This window comes from Patagioenas fasciata, chromosome 12, assembly GCF_037038585.1.
Source record: "Patagioenas fasciata isolate bPatFas1 chromosome 12, bPatFas1.hap1, whole genome shotgun sequence".
Classification (NCBI taxonomy): domain Eukaryota; kingdom Metazoa; phylum Chordata; class Aves; order Columbiformes; family Columbidae; genus Patagioenas; species Patagioenas fasciata.
This window is the reverse complement of record NC_092531.1, coordinates 16998993-17024703: the sequence shown is the minus strand read 5'-3', so window position 1 is coordinate 17024703 and position 25711 is coordinate 16998993. Positions and strand designations below refer to the sequence as shown.

Sequence of the window (25711 nt, the reverse complement as noted above, 5' to 3'; positions counted from 1 at the left end):
CGGGGCTTTGGCCTCTCCCTCGTCTAACTTGGCAGAAGGCGCTAACGACCCGGCAGGGGGCGCCGCAGGGCAGCGGTGCGGGGCCTGCGTGGGCGGGGCCTGCGTGGGCGGGGCCTGCGTGGGCGGGGCCTGCGTGGGCGGGGCCTGCGTGGGCGGGGCCTGCGTGGGCGGGGCCTGCGTGGGCGGGGCCTGCGTGGGCGGGGCCTGCGTGGGCGGCAGTGTTGCCCCGGGGCTGGCAGCTCGCAGAGCCCCGCGAGGACGCGGCGGAGGCGGCAGCAGTAGTTGAGGGGCCGTCCCGGCCCCGACCCGGCATCCCGAACAAGATGTGGCGGCGCTGGGAAGCGGGATGGGACGAGAAAAGGGAGCTGCAGGAGCTCAACTCCCGGCTGCGGGTGTTCGTGTCCCGCGTGCGGGAGCTGGAGGAGGAGAACCGCTTTCTGGCGCGGGAGCTGGCGGAGCTGCGGGAGCAGGAGCTGATCGGGCTCCGGGTGCCCGAGCAGGAGCTGGCCTGGCTGCGGATGCAGCTGGAGGAGCTGAGCCGGGCGAAGTTGGAAGCGGAGCTGGAGCGGGACGGGCTGCGGCGGGAGCTGGAGCAGCTGCAGCTGCTGGGGGCCGAGGTGCTGGCGATGCGGCGCCGGCTGGAGCCCGAGCTGGCCGGGCAGCGGCAGCTGCTGGAGCGGCTGCGGGGCGACTGCTTCGCGCTGGAGGAGCTGCTGCTGCAGCTGCAGGCCGAGCACGGGCACCTGGCGGAGCGGCAGCGCCGGGAGGCGGTGGAGATACGGGAGCTGCGGATGGACCTGGCCGCCTTGCCGCCCCCCTTGGCCGGGCTGAGCCTGGAGCAGCTGGAGGAGACCTACGAGATGCTGCTGAGCCAGAGCTGCCGGGAGACCCTCCTGCGCTACCAGGAGCAGATCCAGCTGCTGCAGGAGCAGGAGGCGCAGCGGAGCCGGGAGAACCTGGAGCTGCTGCGGGAGGAGAGCCGGCAGTGCCGGCAGCACCTGGAGGACCTGCAGCGGCAGGGCCGGGAGCTGTGCGGGCTCCGGGAGCGGCTGGAGCAGGAGTTGCTCGCCTTGGAGGACCGCCACGGCGCCGAAGTGGAGGAGTACCAGGTGTGTGACACTGTGTCCCCGCTCCGCGATCCATGTCCCCCCCATCCCGGGTCGGTGTCCGTCTCCCCCCACCCCGCCTCGGTCGTCCTCTCTTCGCCGGGACCCTCTGGCTGTGCCGCTTCCTTCCAGCCCTCCTGTGTTCGTTCTGGTTCTCTGTGTCTCCTCCCGCTCAGAAAGACTCAGAAAGACTCACTTTTTCCCTTCAGTTCTGGCCCGTCGTGGGATGTTGATTTCTCATGGCCCTGGCATCCTGCTCCCTTAGACCAACTTCATCCCTCCCACTCCCTCTGCGGGAAGTGTCCAAACCCCTCTGAAAGGTCCCGCATTGCCAGGGCCTCCTCACCCCACTCCGCCTTCCTGCAGGAGGATTTTCCCCAGGCTGGAATAGGTGGCCCAGCAAAAGCTTGTTCCTGCTGAGCCCTTCTCTGATCTCTTGGAGACCCGCTTGGGGAGAGCTGGCTGGGAAAGGTGGGGATCAAAAGGGAGATGGTGACCCTGAGGACATGGTCCTGGTGACAGGTGCTCCCTCCCAAGCTGCCCTTGGCAAGTACCCAAGAGCTGGTGCGCAGGTTTGCCAGGGATGAGCACAGGGGACATGGAACAGATGAACCGAGTCCTCATGCGGTGGGACGCAAAGCTTCCTTCCTTCTAGTCTGAGACTTGAGGTTGTCCTATCCCCATCAGAGACATTATCCAGATTCTCTTCCAGCACCCTGAGCCTAGAGAAAAGCTTGTGGGCTCCAGCATAGTTCAGAAAACTTTTAGTTATTTAAAGGCAGAAAGACTCATTACTGTGCTGCAGGCAATGAGCAGAGTGGGAATAATTTGAAAGAAAGCGATGTAGGTGACTTGTATGTGTTCAAGGTGTATGTTTGGTGTTTTTAAACAGGGTTATGGCATCCATAGCTGAGAATTTGCTCGCTGTCAGAATAACATTTGGCATAACAATGTATAATCACCCTGTGCGTGTGAGCAGATCAGCAAATGCCGGAACAGCAAAACCTCAGTTCATCCAGTTTAGAGTGAAGAGCATGTATTAGATCATCCAGAGCATCAATCGATTTCCTGAGGGCAACATTTCTTTTGTTAATTGTTAGACCTTTTATTAACACTCTGCTGGAGCTGGGTGTTTGTCCGAACCCCGTGTGCTGCCCATCACATTGTGTCCAGCAGCCCTGGTAGATTATGGAGATGCTGGCAACTGGGAAAGGGCTGGGACTGGTTGCTGTGTGTCTGGTTTTCGTACACTGCATGATTGTTTGCAAGTTGCATAGTTTGCAGATGCTGTGAACTGAGGCAGATTAGGTATGTAAGAAGTAATTAGAAAGGCTTTCAGCTCTTAAATATTTTCATTTTTGACAGGACACTTCATTCTTTCAAACATGTATGTAAGTGTTTCCAAAGCTTTAGGAGATGATGTTACATGTAAATCCCTCATTAATTAAATCTATCCATCAGTCAAAGCCAGGTGAAAATGCAAAGAAGAAAAAAAACCCTTTCTTTCTTTTTTTTTTTTTAAAGCAGTATAAGTTTATAGAAATGTACATAAGCCTACTAATATTTAAAGTTACTTTGATTTCCAAAATGTGACCTCCATGTTGCCTATATTTGTTATTAGGGATCTATAATGAAAACTTCATAGCTCTTCAATCATCATTGCTCAAATTGAAAACCTTTGAGTACAGTGTTATTTTAATAAGGGCATTTGGCACAGCTCACTATCTGTGCTACAAGTTTTTATTCTAAAGCCAGTTAGAACGGGTGTGTTCAGATACTAAACTCTCTTTCCACTCAGCAAGGTGTTTTTGTACCAGTGTGGTGTCTTTGCATCTGGTTCTGTTTTTCAAGAACTTTATTCAGAAGAGCAAGTAGAGACAGTGACCTGTTGTAGATGTCAGATAATCAAAATCAATGCACACCATAATTGTTCTTATTCAGTCCTCAAAAATGGATTGTAATTTTGATACCAAGATAACAAATTTTTGGGTTACTCTCACGAGCATTTGGCATGAGTTGGATTTTACAGGAACAGTAGTGTCAAATCTTAGTGATACAAGAAAATAAGTGCTTTGATAGCCAGCCTGAAAACATGTGAGCTCTCTTAGCTTTGAATATATATCTAGATAATATATAAACTCTGGTTAAAATGATATCATAAGGTTTGTAACTTTTGAATGGTTTAATATTTAAAGTGTTTGGTTTCTCATGAGAAAGGCCTTTTCCAGTGGCCAGTCTACTGTACAAGAGAAATAAAATATCTTTTGCTCACATGCAGGAAGAAAAATTATATAATGTGTAGAAGAGGCTGGTTTAGGTTTCCTTCTTGTGAGCAAAGCTTTTGTTCTCCCTCATTGTTTCTTTTATTGGTGAAAGTATGTTCAGCATGGATTTTAAACTGCTCATTAAAGAGCATCCATTCCATGGTTATTTATTGTAAAGTGTCACATAGAAATGATATGTATGTACAGATATAAGCCAAGTGATTATTGTGCATTGCAGCTGCAATGGCAATTAGATTTATTCATATTTTCCATATGTCATCCAGTCGCCTTATATGTCCATCTTTGCCTCCTGCACTGTCCTTATCCTCACTAAAGCTTTCAGCAATGCTAAATAGAAATGTGTATTTGGAGTTATAATTTAGCTGAACCAGGCAAGCTGTAAATCATGCATAGTTTGGAAAATGTTCACTGGCCATGGGTGCTAAAGGGATGAACTCAGTACGTCTCTTACTTGCATAATTTTAGCTGCCTGCTGTGACAATACTCACGCAAAAACTCCCAGTGATTGGAGAAAGCCTTGCATTTTTTGGGTGTAAAAATTGGCCATGGCTCACCCTGCTGCTTTGAAACGAGGCAGATCTTTTCCACTAACATGGTGGGTTTAGGATCGGTTCCTGCATCAGTGTCGTGAGCTCCAGAGATGAAAACATCTTGTCAAATGAATATATAATATCAATGTTGTGCATTTTTTTTGTGCACCAGTTTCTAGCCCTCTAAGTGCAGAGTGTCAGCTCCTCTCCTACAGAGCCACTGGATGAGTTGCGGGATCGATGAATAGTACAGGGATGGACAGGGCTGGAGTCCTCTCTTTATTCCCCGAGTAGGTGCAGCTTGGACAACCCAAGTAAATTCTTTTCCCCCTAACTCACTTCTAAAATTTCCCGCTGGTGCCTAGAAGGGAACATCTGAAGGGTGAGAAAATCACCTCTATTTAGTCACTCAGTTCTAGCAGGACACCACTGTTTTTTGGGGGGGGGGGGTCATGTGTTTGATGTTATTGAGAAACAGATTTTTCCAATCAAGTCCTGGGTGAAGCAAACACAGGTTACCTTTTGCAAAATGGAAGTTTGTCAGTTTGCAATCCTCCGAGCTGCTGGCCAGCCTGCCTATGCAGCGGCTGCTCCTGTTGGAAGGAATTTCTTCGGAACTCTGACACAGCTGGCTGACTTCTGTAGCCCCTTATGGTAATCATTAAGACACTGCATTGAACTCAGACTTTTGGATCCCGAGCGCTCTCCAAATCCAGCGGTGGAGATGGCTGGATCATAGGTGGCTTTTCAAGCACAGGCTGGAGAACGTGGGGGTGAGGGACTGAGTTGCTCAGTCCTAGGATAGATGTGAATATCCCCAGACTTTCAGAGCCCCCCACACCCTCTAGTCCAGTGTACAGATTCTTCTGGGACTGGAGCAAGACCTGTGCATTGTAAAGCTTTTTTTAATGTACGCATCTACACGTATATGTCAGTCTCTGTTTAATCGGGGAGGCGATAAACACGCAAATAATTTCATGCTTTGTATTGGAGCTCTTACCACCTCTAGGGGTTGGTCCCACAGAGATCCAGTCTTGTCTTTGTCTCCTTTTGCTGGCTCCTCTGGCTCTGTCAACACCCCGTCCATTCTTGCTGGAAAGCCTTTTCCTTTTAAAAGCAGTGCCTGGCACTTTTCTTCCCTTCTCGTCTTGGGATTTTCCATTGTGTTAGTTCTTGAACGGGATTGTTGCCTCGGAGCCGCTAAAGGTCAGCGGTTCTGCCTGCCAGGCTGTTCCTGCCGCTGCTGCCGGGATGGGGCTGTTGGGTGGTTGATAGTGCTGTTTCAGATATGCGGATATGATTTGTCTTCTGCCATAAAACGGGAGTTTTAGGGTACACTGAAGACTGTAGGCAAAGTTTGTCACGTCAAAGACAACATCAGTGTAATTGTTTAATAAAAACTGCAAATGAAGAATTAGATTAACATTTATGTTCTCTAGATATATCCACATGTATATGAAGATACAGCCAGCTTCCTTCATAAGGCTTTCTTTTTACTTAAAATGAAAAAAATACTATTAATGTTTGAAATGCCAGCATTTTATGTTCTTCATTCTTAAGCCTTACTTCTGCTTAGTGCATCATACTGGCATTAACCAACCTGGGGAGCGCCCTGCCGTATCTTCCTTTTTATGCTCTTGCTCATACTGTGAGACTTGAACACTTGCTGCATATAAATGATGTATTTTCAGTTTTTTAAAACTAGAATATCAGTGTCTTGATTTTCCAGTTAATACAATCTAAAATACACTCTCAGTAATTCCTGTTCAGTGTTGTACATGTGTATGAGATTTTGCTGTGTAAATGACAATTCAGTGTCCTTGTGTAGTGCAGGGTGATGTGAACAAAGTAGAATTGGGTCTTTCCTGATTTGCCCTTCATGTGAGAGGTGGCACTAGTGATTAAAGCACTTGCTTTCTGCAGCGTTCTTTTCAAGAGCATGAGAGTCAATTGTCTTGGTCTAAATCAAATCTTGATGTTCTGTTGCGTGTCTTCATTGCTTTTTGTGTTGTGTACACTTACTCGGTATTTAATCTTCCATTTACTATTTCAGAGTATGGTCAAATTTAGATCATTTTGGTATTTTTCTGCTCATCAGTCCCTTTCAGCATTTCGAAAACTTGTTAAAGGTGGGCAGGTACTATCTTATCAGTGCTGCTGCTTTCATGTAATTTGTGGGTGTTGTCTAAACTACACTCCTCCCATACATACACACGAATACCCCTATACAGATATGAACTGATATTATCAGCATGAAAATGAAGAATCCCTCATATCTTCTGAGCAGCAGTTAGGACAAAGCTGGGCAGGCTATGGAGCAGGTGGCCAAATATTGTACAAAACTTAGCTCAAAGGAACTGCTGGAGGCTCATCCTTCACCTTCTAGGCACCACGAATATCCCCAGATGCTAGAATCCAAATATTTGTTTGGACCCATATGTCTATGGAACCAAAAATACTGATGAAGGGAAATAGGCCAGGTTGCTGTGGCAAGGCAATTGCCAAAATTTCCAGTCTCAGGTGCGATTTAAACATGTAAATCTATGCTCTTAAAATGGCAAAATGCATTACGTTTATAAAGGAGTGTATTTTCCTTGCTATGTGGCCTAGATAACTTCTGTACAGGGCATCTGAATGGGTTTTACTTACTTAACTAGCTTAGTAAGGCATAAAATGAAATCCTAGCATGAAACTCTGCTTCAGTAACAATGTGTTTCAGATTCTATATGGGTAGTCCTAGAGCTGATTTGTCCTGGTTTTTTGAAGTGGTGGAACATATTGACTTATTCTCTGTGGTTTTGGTGTATTGGGTTTTTGTTGTTTGTTTTTGTATTGTTAGTTTGTTGGGGGGGGGGGGACGACACACTTTTTTATTAAAAGTTTTAAGTTATTAGGCATTCAAGTGTACAGATTTTCATGTTAGTTCAAAACTAATAATGAATATTTCTGTTTAGAGGATAATTGACACCCTAGAAGAAGAAAAGCAGTTCCTGACGATGTCTATCACAGATTACCTGAAGGACTACCAAGAACTACTGCAGGTGAAAGCCGGCCTCATCCTTGAAATTGAAACCTACAGGTAAGAATTGCGGTCACACTAAATTGTCTAATCAGAGGATAATTTAAATCTCTCTTTATAGATACAGAAGCTCTGTTCATCTTCTTTCCAGCATTTAAAATACAGACAGGTACTTTTAGAGTCTGAGATCAAGACTCATTGTAGGTATTGTGGTTTGCTAAATGGAGCGAATGGACCCTTAATATCAGTTTTTAACTTGCTGTTGGCTTGTTCTGTGACATGGGCCCCACGCCGTTCTGTGCTTGGCGGTGCTGTCTGTGGAAGGAAGATAACGCCCCTTCAGAAGGCTGCTAATACGTGTGGATTGGCTGAGTTCTCTGGGAAAACTGTAAGAATAGTCAAATACAGTTATTAGTAACACTGATGAGCATTACCAGTGGCAGGGGTGACTGGAATTTGATCACTGAAGCAAAACTATCTCTGGTCATAATTCATCCTCCTCCTCTGTCTCTAGAGAAACACGTTAGAGAAGCCAATATAATCCATAGGAATCTTATTACTTTGTACAAATATATTGATATGTGAGAAACCTTCTTAGTCCCAGTCAGGTTGATATCAAATTGATGTGAATTGTTGGTGCAATATTGGATTACAAGCTGAGGGGCCAATATCCTTAAATTGTAATCAATAAAACATGGGCAGTGTAGTTGCCATCTCTCAGCATATTTAAATGATGAAATGTGCCATGTATGTTGATTAGTGTCCACTAATCAATTAGTGTCCGCATTGATATAAGTAGCGAGTTCCCTATTCTTGTTTCAGTTGTAGAATAGTGGGAAGATAACAGAAAATTCTGATTAAATCCTGGCTTTCTCCATCGTTGGTTTTTTATGGAAACATGTTGGGATCAAGTATCATCTCTGCTTATGAATCTCCAGTACCATATATCTCTCTAGCTTCTTAATAGCTGTGTGGTTGGAAAACCAGAGTAATTCTCCAGTCTGGAGAATCACAATGTATCAGTTGGCACATGCTGTGAAAGTGATTTAGAAGGAAAAAAACAAAAACATGTATGAATTTGAGGTAGGTACTATTTTATTGTAAAGATAATGGTTTTGTGGGTTTTTTTCTACAACTTAGATGATATTTTCAATACATTTCATTGAGATATTGATCTTCAAATACAGAGAAGCCTAATTCTTACTGAGCAAAGTCAAAATTTGCAAAAACGTAATGTCAGCCTATTTTCATATCATTTTTAAGGAGTGTTACCTCAATGGTTACCTTGTCTATACTATGTGCATTATTCATATTCAACCTGCATAATCAGACATGGCATTAGCTATTATATATATATAATACATGCTTGTGTCCAAAGTGTGCAGTGTTGCTGTGAACCAATAAGCATCTAAGTCTGGATCAAGACAGCACCAGCTGCATGATGGGTGAAATGTGTAGACTAAAGCAACCCACTGATGACTCAGGAATGTAATTGTAGTTGCATAACTGAAAACATGAGAAGCGTGAAAGATCAACTTCCAAGTAGCCTGATAAAGGACTGGTGAGCAAAGGATGTCTGTAGCCCATCAGAGACTAAAAAATGGTCTGTTCAAGATGCCTCGAGTATCGTGTGCTCTGAGGTGTGGACCCAGGCTGGCTTCTGGATGAGATGGATCCCTGTGATCCTTGGAAAGCCAGTAGTGTCTGGAGCATTACTAGTGGAAGAGAAACTGTGGGAACAGTAGCCAATTGTGATCCTTATCTGCATTAATTCTGTTTACTTTGCTAAAATACACGATTCTTCTAAATTTAATCCTAGCTCTGATGTTGACTTTTACTATTGTCACTTAAACTTTCTCCCTCGGTTTATTCATCTGCAAAATGGGATTAACGCTTTCACAGTAACAGACATTTCGGAATTGCTTCAATGATTAGTATTCATCCAGAAGCAGGAATGATAATGCCCAGATATTTAGTTGTTTGGACATGCTCTTAGTTAATAAGTGAACCATCACTGCTTCTGCTCTGTAAAACCCTGTAAGCCAATTAAATTCTGGAAGTCCTCCAGCGGTCATCTCGCTTCTTATCTGGGCATTATTGCTTTGCCTAAGGATTCCCTGCCCTTCTTAATGCAAAGAGAACAATTCGGCATCACCTGCAGTGTGTGTTTTTTGTTTAGTTAAGATGCTCCTTAACCTGTGGGGTTTCTTCATCTGATTGTAGTGAATGCAACCTATATCACTGATTGCCTTGGCAAGGCAAGTTTGTGTGGACAAATGAGCATCTACCTGCTGAAGAAGACATACAGATGAAAACAGACCTTGCTACAGATCAGAGAGCAGACTATCTAATGCCTGCAAACAGAGTTATTTTAAAGTATCGGAAGCTGAAAAGTGATTTTTTTGATTTGTGTTTTTACATTTATGCATTTACATAAATGCATTTATGCATTTATACATTTTACCTGTTGCTCCCTTAAGAAAACGATGCTTTTATCAGCACTGCTGTAGGACAGAATCAGTATAAATCCAGTTAATAAGCTGTTTAGTAAGATAATTCTATACTTTTTTCAAATCCTGTTCCTCTCCCAGGTCTTTTTATCTGGGATAACCAGGGCATGTGAAGCCAGCTTCAGTTTGTTTTCAGGAAGGATACTGGCAGATACCCTTGCTTATGCAGATTAGAAACAAGAGGCACCTTTCACAATTGGTTCAACATCCTCATCTTTCCATTGAGAGGTTTCCATGAGGGACTTGCCACCTCCTCACCTCCTGGCATTAGAGGTTAAGGGTGTAGTATCTGATCTGCTTCTTAGAGCTTTCTTTGTACCTCCCATCCTCTGTATTCTCTTTGTTTTATGACTCCTACAAGTCCTGTTTTAAAGCCAGTTCTTTCCGTTAGTCAGCATTGCTCCTGGACTGGCACGGAGGACCACTGTTGCCAGGAACACCCTTCCCCAAGGACCGAGTCACCTTCCTCACTGATTCAGCTCCCCCTTCCTGCTCTGGGAGCTGAGGCTCGCTCAGGAACTGAAATATGGGTCTTACGTGGCTTTATGAAATGGGAATCTTCGGTCCAAATCCTTTTTCACAAGTGTTGAAAAAAATATTTAGCAAGTGTCTTCTAGTTTTGTTCAGTGTTCTTGGAACCCTGCAAAAGCACAACTACTTAAGCCATGCTTAGATTTTATTTCCAGGTCACCCATTCCAGACCCACCATTCCAGTGGTGAATTCTTCACTGTGTAAGACTTAATTTTAAAAGAAGGTAGAAAATCTGCCCAGGATCAGAATTACAATTAATCCTTTCTCAGCTATCAGAAGCTTCTTCTCTTCAAATAGAGGCTGCTCAGAGCCTCTGCCATAGGTTAGGCTGTTTTTTTGCCCTCTCTAAATGTATTGTTATTGAAGGGTAAAACGTTTACTTTGAAATCCCAGTGCCATGCAAATGTTCTGTTCTAGGTTAGCGTCCTGCGTTTTGAAGCAGCAGAGGATCTCTTAACACACTTGTCAGGGATACTTTCTAATCCTCCTTCAGCTGGTTTCCTCTGTCAACACATCTTCTGACCCTTTCCATGCCTTCCTCAAGAAATCAGCACCAGCGTTATGGCCTCCTCAGCTACTCACCACAGCTCTGTCAGTCACTTTCATTATTTCCTGTTTACAACTTGGGCCGTCCGTTATGTCCTATTCCTGTATATGTTTTATTATGAGAATGTTCTGAGTTTTGTGCACCCAGGGAGTTTAACATGCAGTCAGTTACCTGCTGTTCTTCACACAGACCTTGTCCTCCCATCCCATGATGGAAAACAGACCTTGAGTGGCCTTTACTCCTAAAAATGCTTCCTTCGTTCTGCTTTCTGGAGAGGTTTTTTTAATAACTCCTTACCAAATGCTCTGCATAAAGAGGATGAATCTTTATGGCCTGCTGGCTAACTGCCCCTGTCTGAGATTGGGGGTTTCTGTATTTGAAAGAGAGTCCTTGCTGTTGTGAATGACCACGACAACATTTGCAAGGCATCTTTTTGGTTTTTGTGACTTCTCTCTTCCCCACCCCAACCAGTTTATCTCACCCACCTGCTTTCACGGACTAGTTATTTCTGTAGTCACCCAGCACACCGCGGGCCTTCGTGCTGACTGGCGTGTCCCTGCTAACTTTAGCTAAATGACATTAATGACGAGATGAGTTAAAGGTGCAGCTGGAATATTTTCTGGCAACACTTGAACTATTAACATAATGTGTGTATATGTCATTTAGTATCTGATTTCCAGGAAGTAGCTGGCGAAGTTATTTTTTAAAAGAGAGCTACCTGAAGGAATGCTTTATGTTATTATTGTGAATACTTAAGAGTGCATGCAGTTGAGATTAAAACCCTACTCTTCAGGCAGTTTAAGTTTTAAAGCAGGCCTTACCACAAAGGCTATAGTTGAAATGATTAGTATTAGGAAAGGATGCAAAGGAACAGAAGCTATGGTCAAGCTGAGGAATATAACCTGAGTTTGCCGGTTTCCAAGCCAGTGCTCAGTACGTTGCACTGTGCTTTCTCATGCTCGTTTATTAAACCAAAGTCAGCTTAGCATTTTCTTGTTTGCCTGTGTACAGTAAAACACTGATTCACTGCCCAGTTTTATGAAGTTTCGTGAGGCTTTGCCGTTCATTTTCAAATACAGCATATTTTCAGTAGTAATATTTCAGGTCCAGCTTTCCTGTGTGCTGTTGCCCTTTGCCATATACAGTTACCTTTTGGAACTTATTTTTAGTGACTTCATGCGTTGCTGCAGCAACTGAACAACTGTTGTTTTAACAGCAGCCAGAAATCCTTAGTCAGGCTACCCGCGTTCCTCGTTTCCTTCGTCATGGTTAACGCTTTCATTGCCAGCTCCTTGATGTTTCTGCAATACCACCACCAGCTTCTCCAGTGTGTGTCTATCAGAGCAATTTGTCTGAGGCTCATTAGCTTTGTCAGATCGGATGTTTGGTCTTGGGAAGATTCGCTAATTCCTATAAAGCTTCTCTTAACACAGAGGAAGATAAATAGCTTTTTCTTTGGCTGTACCCAGTAAAGGTTATCCTAGGGTTGAATTTGACTAACCAAATAGAAGTAAGGGTGTCCAACTAAGCCTGTTTTAAGGGGCAATGCGACCTGTAAATATGTTAAGTAATTCTAACATGGCTCTTCTTTTAAATCTAGGCAAATCCATGGTTGCAAAGAAAACCTTACTAATGATATTTTGCTGATGTAGCATTGTTCTACTGAATCTAGAGGCAGTCAGAAACCAAAAGAAGCATAAAATGTCCAAAGGGATCAGTCACGTGGAATCTGTGGGTGACATTTAAAACGCCTGCATTGTTCATTTTGACAGAAATGCCCAGCAAATATTTTTATGCCACAATCCTAAATTGCATTCAGCTCTCCCACTAGGGAGCTGGAAGCCTTGGCTATCAGAATCCTACAGCCTGGCTCCTGACGGCTTTCACGTTGCAGCTGTGCGTTATCAGTGCAAAACATCTGGCGTTTCCCAAACCGGAAATGATGAAACAGTTATCGCACTGGTAGAGCCGAGTATAAACCCACCAAAGTTACTGTACTGATTATAGCATTCCGTCGCATATTGAAAGAACCTCCCGTAGAATTTCTAAGCTGTTGCACCAGAATGCTGCAGTTTAGCACTATTTTTGGGGATTAACACAGCTTGTGGCCCTGCAAAAGTGGAAAAGAGACAAACTGGTTTTTTTTCCCTTTTTTTAAAAAAGGCTGAACATATTTTATGTCAGACAGTACAAGCACATAGACAGCAGGACAGAAAGAAGGAAAGCACACAGAGAACTTATCAGGAACTCTGAGATCTAGTCTTACTGGATAAACATCTCTAAAACTTACAGGATTGAATAACATCCCCCTAATATCTGCTTTTTCTATTTGGTATATTAAAGAAGCCAGCTTTTTTTTTTTTTTTTTTTCTAGAGCAATTTGGTAATTCTAGGGAATGCACTTAGTCTTTTTTTCCCCTCTGGGAGAACAAAAGTATGCTGCCTGTCTATTTGAATATTCTTAATGCAAAGCAGTTACTCCTGAAAATGTTTTGCCCTTCAGTTGTGCTAATCTGCAGTGTTTTCCACCACTGTAGAAAGGAGAAAGTGTAGGGCAGTAGCCTCATGCAGGAACAGAACAAACCTGTGGCTGCTGTCAGATGGGTCTTGAGGGAACATTGTAGTGATATAATTTCCATAAAGTAAAGGTAAGAAAGTTGGTGTCCTGTCCATTTCGGATGGATTGCTGCTGAGCTAACGTGAGGTGTTGTTGGTGAACAAGAGGAAAGGCTTGACCTCAGTAATCCCGTGGAAGTTCTGGGTTCCTGGAACTAGGGGAGGTATTAGAGTCACTGCAAAAAGGGGTGAATGGAAGGCTGAGGAACAGGGGACAAAGAAAGATGTCATTAAAAGAAACCAAGCAGTTTCTGTCATAAGGATTTTTTTCCTAGTCCTTTGTTGTAAAAGTGTTGACTTTTTGGATTGAATAGGAACTAAGAACAGTTTAATACTTGTTTCCTCCAGCACTAGCCAGTGTTTGACAGTGCAAGTGATACTTTCCTTCGATATTTTTTTTTTTTTTTTCCTTTTTTTGTTTGAAAAGGATAGAACTTACAAATCCTGGCTGTAATAGTTCCCTCATATATTGCACTGCAACCACACCTCTAGTACTGTATTACCAGCAGGAAAGCTGCTATTTGCTTGCAAATATTGTTTTCTTTTTTGCCTTTTCTTTATAAAACATCTCCATGTTATTCTCTGAGAAAGCTTTACTGAGTATCTGTTAAGTTTTGTTTGGCTTTTTCTCCTAACTCTGTTATAAGATCTGCTAGCTTGTGTGATTCCAGAGCGGGAATAGGTGCATCTTGTCCATGTCAGGAAGCAGTATAATGAGTAATGTGGAAGATTTGATGTCAAACTGTGTCTGCTGCTGTCATCTCCTGTAAGATTATTGCATTGTTCTCAAGAACTGGACGTTGCAAACTAAGAGTCTGGAAAATGCAAAGGATTTCGCATTCTCAGTAGTAAAAATAGGGGGTGTGAAAAGCACTTGGGATCTGACCCAACTGCAGGGTAATTGTTTCAGTTTAAGACTTGTAAATGTTAAATATTATTATTATTCCAAATATTTCAATTGAATGCCTTTTAATGTGTTTTGCAGAGCTTTATTAGAAGGGGAAAGCAACCAGTGGATTATTACATGGAGAGATCAGTATATGGGGAAATTGCCTCAAGGTAAAAAATTAATATTAAAAAATGACTGACATTAAATATAACTGGAAATTATTGTGTTATAGTATTCCTCAAGTGTACTTTTTATGAGTGTATTGCGAAGTGAATATTGAATTGGTTTTGAGTGTTAATATTTTAAATCAACACAGTGATGTTTTATATGAGATAATTTATAAAATCGTGATTCAAATGGAGAAGGTAAATAGGGAGTGGTGTTTCATAGATCTAATAGTGCAGAAACTTTTGGATGCCCATAGCTCTTTAAAGAGTTTTGAAGTATGAAGCAAGAGGTATTTAACAAAATATGTTGTTGAAACCATGGAATTCATCATCACAAGGCTTTGTGAGTGTTAAAAAGTTTATGTGGGTTTAAAGATAAATTTTAGCAGAGTAATGAAAGAAAAATCAAAGGCTTACTAAACATAAAGATACCATTTCTATCTTAGGAGCTGCAAATCTCTGGAGGCTGTGAGAGTATACCAGGGAAGTATCATTATTTACTTGCCCTGTTCTTATACTCTTCCCTATGTATCTACTGTTGGTTACCATAAACAGGGTATTTGACAAGATGGGCCTTCGATTTGACTGCTACGGCCATTGTTATGAATTAATCTCGATAATACTCCTGAGTTTAACAATGTGTGGTCTGAAAATCTTCAGACTAACACAGACACTAGTCCCAGCAGAGCTGGGAAGGCTGGGCCTGTAGCAGTAGGTGGAACAGACTAGGCCAAGGTTGAAAGGCTCACACAGAATTGCTGGTGTTGTTAAATTGTCAGCGCTATCCCCAGCACAGTTTTAATCTAGACTAGCCAGTACTTCTGCAGATGATGCTCAGGCATATTCAGTGGTTACCACAGCCCAGAAAGCACCACCAGACATCAGAGCTGTGACCAGCTTTTTAGGAGTAAGAGCTGAGAGTTGTGCAGTGCTGGTTGGCCTCAGAGCCAGACAGTAACTCCTAGCCCATTTTATTCAATTATATGGATATAGCCTCAGAGGTTCTTTATTTCTCTCCCTTGTACCTTTGGCTATAAAGGGTTGTGTATGTGTTTTCAGTTTCCAATATGTGGTACCAGGTATGCCATTAATCCTCAATGGGAACTGAGAAACTTCAGGCCACTTTGGCTAATGAAGCAAAAAAACAAGCCTAGGATATTAGCATATGCTATTAAATAAGAATTTGTTAATGTAAATTAACATTAATATAAATACCAAAGGTGTAATTCTTAAGTAAATGCCATAATACCCAGTAGCTCACAACAGGTAAAGTTAACAAGAACTTGTAAGTCGTTAAAAAGCTTTGCTTTCAGTTTTAATATAATTTATGCATAGACTTAATTATCATGCAAAATATACAGAAATGCCTTTACAAAGCTGCATTAAAGAGGAAGGCATTATTTCTTTCAAAAATTTAGTATAAAATTTTAGTTCATGCCTTCTATATTATTTTAGATACAAGCCATTAGTTTAATGCTTGGTGACCTATGCTCTTTTTGCAGATATTATAAACACTTCATATAACTACACTGATGTTTACTCTACTTATGAAGAAAGAAATAGAAATAAAGCTTCGCCAGCTCTCAGGATCACTGACACAAGGCATAGATTACCAGTGACAAATACGCGCAGTTCTGCACATTATTCAGCTCAGTCAACACAGGCTGGATCACACACAACAGCCAGTGGAAGAGCTTTTGGAAGAGATGTGCTTGGTTCAATATCTCGCCCTTCAACAACTGTTACAAAGGATGAAAGGATTGTGACAGACCACAAAGAGTTAAGAACATTTACTCCAGCCTACAGTGGCTGGAAAAGCACTGAAATGCAGCAAAAGACAATTCCAGAAAGAAAGAAAACAGAAGTTACAACTTCATCCACAATATCATTTTCAAAAGAATCGACACGTGTTGAAAGTTCAGACAAGGACCACAAGGCTGACACGAAGCCACGGATTTCTGAAAATATAAAAACAAAACCAAGCTTCACTAAATTTCCGACTTACGAGCTGAAAATCAATTCAAAACCATCCAAGTATGAAGAAACTATAACTGAAACTCAGACCACACTAAAAGAAAGAGGCAGCAAACCAACTGAAGAGAAAAAGTCTCTGCCGAAAGAAAAAGATAAGCTAGAGAAACAAACAAAAGAGGAGGAGAATAAAACAGATGAGAAATCTTTTCTAGAAGAACGAAGTGTTGATTTTGGAAGGAGGAGTGAGCAGAAAAAATATATCCGGGAGGAAGTTATTCACCAGAGTGATATTTCTAATGCAAGAAACTGGAAAAGCGAATCAACCAAAAAAGATACAAATGTGACCTTAGAATCAAGAAGCAAAGAAGCCATTGAGATACCTATCAGTCTTGAAATGCCTGCTCCTGACAAGGAATCTCAGAGTAATAAAGAAATACGGTTACAAGCTTCTAAAACTTCCTTAGATGAAGAGAGAATCAGTGACAGAAGTCATAAAATGGGAACTCTGTCAACTGAAAATATGGCAGAGAATATTGTTGCTGACATTCTTAAAAGTTTCACGCAGTCTTCTGGCTCAGAAATATCAACAGACACAAAAGTGACCTATTTTAGTAAGAAAGAACAACCAGATGATGGGAAAATAAAGACTGAGATCACAGTGCAATCTCAAGTTCAAGAAAACATAGATATTTCTCATGGCGCTGGCTCAGGAGATCTATCAAACCAGGACGTCAGAAAAAGGGTTCGAGAGGGTGTTGAGGGAACTCCTTCCAAAGAGGAGATAGAAGATATAGTCCATCATGGCCTGAAACGAAATGAGGGCAGGAGGAACATGTCTGTAAATGTTGAGATCGTAGAGGAGCCACTAGATTATGCTGCTGATGAAAGGACTGATTTTTCAACACCTTTTGAAGTGGAGGAAGTGGAAGATACATTCCCTGAGAGAGAGCGGCGTTACGGTGAGGAAGAGGAAGAACATGTAACCTTCACGTATGAAGACGTTAAGAAGAAGAAACAACATCATGAGAGTTTCACTCATGTGGAAGAAGTAACTGAGGAAGATGACTCACCTATTGAACAAAAATATTTTGTATCTGTTCCCGATGATCATCCTGTTACCAATAAAAAAGACGATGACTCAGTGTATGGGCAAATTCATATAGAAGAAGAATCAACTATTAAATATTCTTGGCAAGATGAATTCTTGCAAGGCACCCAAAGTAAGAGAGGTGAAGGTGTAAGCTCTCCTGAGGAAACATATCAAGTGGTAGGGGAGGAAGCAAGTGCCCATATTTTAAAAGAGCATCCTGAAGCTGAAACGTCCCATGTTGAATCTGTTGTTATCGAAAAAGAAATTAAAATTCCCCCTGAATTTCAGACCTCCATAAAAGGGCTTTTATCAAAGGAAACGAAGGACCCTAAACATCAATTGAAGGAAGCACTGGCGCAGTTGGAGGGCAGTCTCCCAGAAAGTGTGAAAGAGGAGCTGTCTGCATTAACAAAAGAAAGTCAAGCTGACTCTAGTACCGTAGAATTTGATATCAAAAAAGTTGATAAAACAGAGGAGGGTGGCTCGGTGACAATCGTTGCTGAAGTCAATCTGTCACAGACTCTTAATACTGATGAATTCGATGTAGCTCAGCTTAGTGAAGAAATTGCAAGTGAGAAGGAGAAGGCAACATTGCACTCTCTGAAAAAAGAGAGCTTGGAGAGAGTTGTTGATGGTAAAAGCAACATGGAAATAGATGTTTCTTCCCGCAGTGATAGATACACTCCTTTGGCTGATCAAGAAATTTATAACTCATCCACAATAAGGAGGAGTGGTGGTACGGGCTATCATACCACTGAAAAAGTTATTTATGACAGTTCGGTTTTGGAAACTGCAGATTTTGGAGAAGTCTCTCGCTCATCACAGTCAACTGATGAGAGTACATCCGTAAGGCGAATAAAGGTTGGTCCAGCAGAAGTCCAGAGATTTGAGCAGGTCGTATATGAAGGGCCTGGTTCTGAAACACTGGAACTCAGTGCTACAGAAGATCTTGTTCAGACAGAAGGATCATCAGAGTTTAGCCGATCTGTGAAGCATTTTAAACAGGGTCCTAAAGAAATCCAAACGTTAGAAGAAATAATTTATACAGGCCCTATTACTACAACTGTAGAAGAGGTTGATTCTGGCAATCTTTCCCAGAGGTTTTCAACAGACTTCAACAGGTCCACAAGACGTGTCACGGTAGGATCAAGGCAAGTGACAGAAGAAGTCTCTTTTGAAGGGTCTGCTTCGGACTCTCTGGAGCTCAACAGTAACCTCTCTCAAACAGAAGGGTCTGCGGATGTCAGCAGATCTGTACGGCACTTCAGATTAAGTCCAAAAGAGATGCACACTGAGCAAGTTATCTTTGAAGGACCCATCTCTGGTAAAGTGGAGGTCAGCGACGCTAGAGACTTCTCACAGGCAGAAAGTTCCATCAGACACATTCAGTTGGGTCCCCAAGAGTTTATGACGGCTGAAAAAATCATCTACCAGGGGCCTGTCTCTGAGCACACAGAAATCCGTGAACTGGAAGACCAGACCCTTTCAGAAAGCTCAATAAAGCACGTTAGAGTCGGTCAAGTGGGAGTTAAAACCACTGAACAAATCATATATCAGGGACATCTTTCAGAGAATAAAGGAAGCTCAGATATTGATGGATCTTTTAGGCACATTAAAATAAGTCCTGTAGAAACTCATGCTGAGCAAAGAATCTTTTCAAGACCTATTTCTGAAAAGCTGGAAGATCTTTCACAAACAGAAGAGTCATCTGAGAGCAGCAGGTCTGTAAAGCATATTAAAGTAGGATCCAAGGAAACATCTTTTACTTTTCAAATGGATGTTTCCAATATGGGTGGCGCATCTACAGTAAAAAGTGGAGAACAGCAAGCAACGATGCTCGTATCCAACAAGCAAGACCCTTCTGTTAGTCAGTCACAGATTGTAGTTGAAAGCAACCAGGTTGTAGAAAATGAAAATAAGAGAGGTTATGTTCTCTCCAGTTTTTCTCAAGATCATGGTGAAAAGGTAGTGGAAAAATCATTTTTTGATAAAACTGTACAGCTGCAAAGAATGGTAGACCAAAGGTCAGTTATTTCTGATGAAAAGAAAGTCGCTCTTCTCTATCTGGACCATGAGGAGGAAGATGAAGAAGATAATGATGGACAGTGGTTCTGAAAGGACTCTTTAATGACGTCTACTTAATAATGTGTTTATACACATTTTTGATTATCCTTTTTTTTTAAAAAATATGCATACTAAATATGCATATTAAAAAAAAGGAGGAAAAAGGGATGGGGAGACATTCAAGCTGTTTAGATTATTAGTAATGGACTGAAAAGTATTGAATCTAGGCTTCTACCTATTCAGCACACTTTTTAACTTATTGGAAATTTTATTTTTGGGAGAAATCATGCTATTAACATATTTTTCCTCAGAGACCCGTGTCCAATAATTTGAGATTTTTCCACCCATAGAGACAGGAATTTGCTGCTGGGGAATTCAAAGGATTGTATTTTTTGTTTTTTTTTATAGCAGGTCAATAAGTGTGTGCTTGAATAGGACTTTTCCATTATTGTTTTTTAAATACTGTATTGTAGTTGGTTACTAAAATATTCAGCAATTCTGTTTAAATCTCAAGCTACTAACCACAAATATATCACAAGACTAATGAGAGTGGCAGTAGCTGATTTTCAGTTCCGTTCTGTGTACTTATATGCAATACCTAATGAAAACATTTTAAGATACAGTTATTACAGCTATAAAAAGTAAATACAATTCCATAGGATCAAACTTAGTATAGCTAGAATGCAGTGGGGAAAAAAAAAAGGTAACATCAAAGCAATAATTTCTCACAGTATTCATAATGAGTAATACTGATTTTATGGTTAGACAGTAATACATTTAATATCTTTAAAAATAAATCAAATTTTAAAATAGGCTGGATAGGATTTCCAGTGAAGTAAGTCTTTGCAGATTCAGTGGTGATGTAAATTAATAACATGAACTTATTTAGTGGTATATGGGTTACCTTGATACTAGGTATTGCTAAAGGTAAGTGTGAAGTGTCGAACATGCCTAATTTCTTAGCATAGTGAGATTAGTGCTCTGTTCTGAAGAGAACTTGTAAAAATGGCATTGATGACACACCATCATTGTGTGCCATCATTTCCAGATAATCCTTTCTTTGTTTACAAATGAAAAGATGCCTTTTTCAGTTACTGGCTCTACAAATCCAACCTGAGATTTGAATTTTCCTTTTTTTATTTCTTTTGTTTGTGTTTTTCTGGCCGAAGTATTTGCCTCAGGCCAAAGTTGGTTTCTACTTAAATCATTTGAAAATAAGCTAATTTCTCTTGGATTGCACACTGGTTAAATGAAGGACGTAACTTAACTTTACCATTACAATTCATTACTTCAAAGTCCAGATCAGAAACCAGTACCGGTCACTGTACTGAACCATGCAGTGCTAGCAGAAGCAAAAAATAGCCAAAATATTTTTGTCACTGGGGCAAGAAGATCCCATACTGGACACAGATGAGAAATAAGATAGACAAATGAGAAGCTGCTATTTTTCCATGCACAAACACAGGCGCACACGTTCACTCCCTCTCTCGCACCTTCTCTGGCCGGGTGGCTTTGTTGGGCCAGTCCGGTGGCCTCTGATGCAGAATTTTGTTCCCTGTGGTTGTGCAAGCGTAGTTTTGTGTGTGCTAATCCAGTTAAACTCTCTTAGTCTGGCATGGCTAGTCACTTTTCAGATTCCTTAATATTATCAGAAGCTAGATTTTTCAAAACTGACGGCTACTTCATAATATGAATGTAAATGCAAAGCTGAGAAGCTCCATGCTGACTGACATATCGTGCTGTTTCAGATATGGGACAGTTCAATTGTTGTGTGCCTTAGTAACTAAGTTTGAAACTGTACAAAGCTATTGATGTTCCAAAGATTAACTCATGAGGTTTGTCTGCAATGCAAGATTTTCTGTATTTTCCTCATTTTGTGTGTGTACCAGTGTAGATCAGGATTGGGTATTTTTCAGTCACATGCTATGAAATAATTTGTTGAAATTGGAAATGTAACCACCAGCTGGAAAATGAATAGGAAACAGAGTTGTGTAGAAGCACTACAGGCATGTATGCTAAGCTTATTTATACTTTTCACTGTGTAATGGCTAACAATATTTTTTCAAAATCATTCATATGTGCTCAAAAAAGATCTCGTGCTTCCATTAATAAGTAGGGTGTTATTAATTGTAATACTTTGAATATTATCCTATAGATTTGTTTCCTTAGATGACCCTACGATTTTAAAGACGGTAACATCTCTGTGTTTATTTAATAATTGTGTGTAAGCCAGTATTTTCCAGCTAGATGCCTAACTGCAAGCAAGCAGGCTCTGTACTTCAGGTATTAAATAACTGCATAAAGGAAGAAGTCAGGTCTGTAGTAAGCAACAGTTTAAAAAAATCAGTTTTAATTTCCTTATAGTTTTATTCTAAGCTGAAACTTACAAAGCTATTTGCAAGGTCAAACCCATTTATTGATACTGTGTGGAATCTTTGACATACGTGCTCCTTAGGAACAATTATACCAACACTGTTATGTTTATTTTCACCTGCTTATAGGATTATAATGTCAGATGAAGGGATAAACCAGTAAGGAGCGAGTGAATCATAAAATGTGGGTGGCCTTAGCACTGAAGGAGAATTTAAAAAAAAAAAATCACTATTGTTTCCACTAAGGCAACAACAATTCTTTAAAAATTCCTTTACACATCACTGACAGATGTAGGTTATACCAAGATATGTTTCTAATTTGATTGTCTGGAGGGAAAAAATTGTTCTGTGTACTTTAGTTCTATTTAAGATTGGGATTTTAATCAACTGTGGAAAAATCAGTTTATTGTAGGGAGCTGGAAATGTGCATTAGCCTAACATTTAAAGATATGTCCAGTTCCTTTGCGTGAATACTTTAAGGCTGTGGAAACAAGGGTATCCCAGGTAAAAAGGGTTTAAGTTTTAAAAAAGTGTATAAGCAGCCATTTTCCATTTAGTTCTTATTAACCTGAGACATTTTGACATAATGAGAGCTTTTGGATAATGCAACCTTCAGGCAACAAAATGTAGTTAGGTGGACGATCCTGTCCTGCAGGCTTATGGTTGTATTTGCAGCATTAGGGCCATAGGGACACGCATGACTAGTAAGAGCAAATATAACGTACTGTCTGTACTAACTCACGCTATATGGTCACCTTCTGCATAAATACTATAACCTGTGGCTGAAAGGATTGGTGAGATCACCTCGGTCAGCATGCACTTTTGAAGCTTACTCATATAAGCTGCGCTTTTCTTTAAATCCAAGTAAGAACTTTACTGCTGAGCTTGGTTTAAACAAAATGCTTTAAAAATATCATTAGTAATTTGGAGAGTAAAAACTATGTATTTATATGCTGATATAGATCAGAAGTGGGGCACTGTTTTCCAAAAGTGTAAAACCACTGGTCTATAAAGCAAATAAAACATAGAATTTAAAGAAAGATGTGTGAGACCTAGAACTCTGTATTGACTGATGTTTGTGAATAGCAGGTGTTTAAAAAGACGGTAAGAATGTTGAAACTGGGTTTGTTGATGTCAGCTGTGTGAAACTTTGCAGGCAGCTTGTGTTTTGGTCATTTGCAATGAAACTGCGTTTTTGTGGTGGTATAAGCTTTGTGATTTTACACTTTTTCACTCTTGAGTATTAAACAATCAAAATCAATACAGATGTTTCTCTTTCTTCCTGTCCGGTATTTTTAAGGCTGCTCTGTCAAAGGACTTCATGTCTATAAACATCTCGCTCTAAGGCCTCTCAGACTGAGTTAATTTCAAGTTAAAGAATGAACATAATTTTTAATTACAGCAAAGGCACACCTTTTTCACACTGGTAAGAGAAATAATGGCAGAACATAGATATTCTGTATTGCAAGTGCACACAACTTGGGCAGAGGAGCAGCAGTTTTTGAGTTCAACAGCAGGTAGTGGGAGAGGTGGAGTATAAAACACCAGAAGATGAAACTCTTGGAGTTGCCAGTATCATAATCTTCCTTGGATCCTGGGATCTGACCAATGTAAGTCTTAACTTTTACCCTTTTCTACCAAGGAAAACATTTTATGCACACTTAGACCTTTAATGGAAATAGGTTCTTTGTGTTTTGGTGGGGACTGTTTGTTTGTTTGCTTTTTTTTTTGTTGGTTGGGTTTAACCTGTGTCTCTTTCTGTGCTGTGGAGTTTATTTTTTTTCTCTTCAACCACATACTTTATTTGTAATGAAGAAAATTTAACCCAGTTTTCTGTTGATTAAAGAAATGGGTCCTAATGAGGGTTTTTGTGTGAAAGAGGGAGATCACTTTTAATACACTGAGGAAAAAAAAATTAGTTCTCAATTTCTTGCAACACAGGGAAAAACAGTATCTGAAGCTACTGACAAATCACAGCCTATTCTGAAGATGGTTAAATGATCAGCAAAATAGTTTCCACTGAAACTGGCCTCTGTCGGGAAAACATATTTTCAGCCTTCATCTGCTAAGTTAATAGTGTTGCTGTTTAAACTGTCAATGGTGAAGGTCTGATTTCTCTGAAAGTTGAAGCGTGTCTCTGAATAGTAAGGAATGGGACGCGCAGTGGGTTGGTGTTTAATAACACACTGTTTAAGGTTACAGTTTCCTGAGTCTGACACACTTGTCAGTTGTGATAGCTAATTAAAGATGCAATGAAAATATGGGGGTCTCCCTGTGAAATTCTAGAAAGTGAGGAAAAAAAGGCTATTTATTCAAAAAAGGTGTTTATTCAGTACTCCAAATTTGAGTAGTTTCAAAGGTAAGAGTGTTTGGTCCTGATGTATCCCTGCAACCAAATGTGAGCAATATAACAAGCAACATGCTCAACAAACACAGAAAAGCTTTTCTTCAGCTAGGAAAAACTTTTTCGGAAGATGCTATCTCCAGCTATCGGCTTATCATAAACCCCTAGTATTGGGTTTGGTTTTAACTTCCAAATCACGGTATGAAATTGGTGTGGCAGGAATTTATAGCTGGAATCAAGTCTATTATACTTTGTTGAACTACAGACCCTTTTTTCAGGTGAGAAAGTGTTAAGGGAGTTAACTTTACTAAAGGAAATAAAGGCAGTGACTAATATTCTGGAAAGACAGTGTAAGAAATATGCTCACCTGTATTAATTTTATTCCTGTACTTTCCCATGTAACTAATCTATCCTTAAGGAATTTTTTTCAGTATTTTATGCAAAGAAGGGACACTGGGTCTTCCTGGTGGATAAGAGAAATAGAACAAATTGCTAAGAATGAGAAGCCTGTCACACTGATCTAGTTTTCCTGATAGTAATGTTGTGGTGTGGGACAACAGGAGGAGACTTGGGCTGTGTTGATGTTTCAGTGTGTTGGTTTATCTTGTTTGATCTTTGCTTTGTCAGCTTTTTTGTGGCCCTGAAAAACAGGCAGGGAGATACAGGTAACAGTTTATTATCAGGTTAGTGTTGTTTGCCATTTTAATTTTGTGTTGCAGAGACTGTATATCTGCAAGACACCAGGCTACTTCATAAAACTCTGTAAAAAGGCAAATTCTGTTTGTAATTGGAAACTGCTGCTTTGGTTGGTTGATATTTCTCATAATTTTGGCCTTATTTTCACTTAATGTCATTGCATCTTACTGTGAAAACCACAAGATGCTGTTTGACCACCTCTGTCATTATTTGCTATTATCACTTAAGCAGAGGAGTTAACCAAGAGAATTAGTGACTTTCTTCCGGTGAGTTAGGAATAAAACTGAAGCTGAATGTATATTCTCTTATAGCCAGGTGGGAACTGGTTTCTTCTCCCTGGCAGTTAGCAATAGGACAAGGGGACATGGGCTTAAACTCTGCCAGGGGAAGTTTAGGCTGGATATTAGGAAGAAGTTCTTTACGGAGAGAGTGATCAGGCATTGGAATGGCCTGCCCAGGGAGCTGGTGGACTCACCATCCCTGGAGGTTTTTAAACTGAGATTGGACATGGCTCTTGTGCCATGATCTAGTAAATGGGCTGAAGTTGGACCAAGGGTTGGACTTGATGATCTCTGAGGTCTTTTCCAACCTAACCAATTCTGTGATTCTGTGATTCTTACTTATCACTTGTTGCTTTGATTAATCAGGAGGGGCGATGGTGGCACACAATCAAATCTCTTCAGGCAGTGGCTGTTAAATCGGTGACACATCTGACATTTAGCGGAGGAAAAAGTCTGAAGAGTTAGCGATTTGAACTGCTGCCCTGGGAGCTTTCCAACAGTTTGACTCATCTGTCTTTTCCATCAGACGCTTGTGTGACTCTTGTGCCTAAATATCTCTGAGAAGTGCAAACGAACATTGCTTCTAACAAGATGCAAAAAGATGCTCAGCCAAGAAAAGATCTAATTCAAAACTTGCTCTGAATATGTCAGCAGTTTCTTGAATTGCTATCAATCCTTTTTTTATTGTG

At 41.0% G+C, this 25711-nt stretch overlaps 1 protein-coding gene across 1 annotated transcript; it reads left to right on the top strand.

The window, feature by feature from the left end:
* Positions 1-228: 228 nt before the first annotated feature.
* On the top strand, positions 229-22962 carry SYNM (synemin). Its single transcript, XM_065847376.2, has 4 exons — positions 229-1109; positions 6876-7000; positions 14131-14204; positions 15704-22962. Exons 1-4 carry the CDS (start codon positions 324-326, stop codon positions 19378-19380), a joined length of 4662 nt encoding a protein of 1553 aa, XP_065703448.1. The 5' UTR covers positions 229-323; the 3' UTR covers positions 19381-22962.
* The last annotated feature ends 2749 nt before the right edge of the window (positions 22963-25711 follow it).

Excerpts from the sequence above, each read along its gene's own strand:
- SYNM (XM_065847376.2), top strand. The coding sequence starts at position 324 with ATGTGGCGGCGCTGGGAAGCGGGATGGGACGAGAAAAGGGAGCTGCAG. Across the intron at positions 1,110-6,875 it reads CCGAAGTGGAGGAGTACCAG|AGGATAATTGACACCCTAGA; the intron begins GTGTGTGACACT and ends ATTTCTGTTTAG. Across the intron at positions 14,205-15,703 it reads TATGGGGAAATTGCCTCAAG|ATATTATAAACACTTCATAT; the intron begins GTAAAAAATTAA and ends CTCTTTTTGCAG.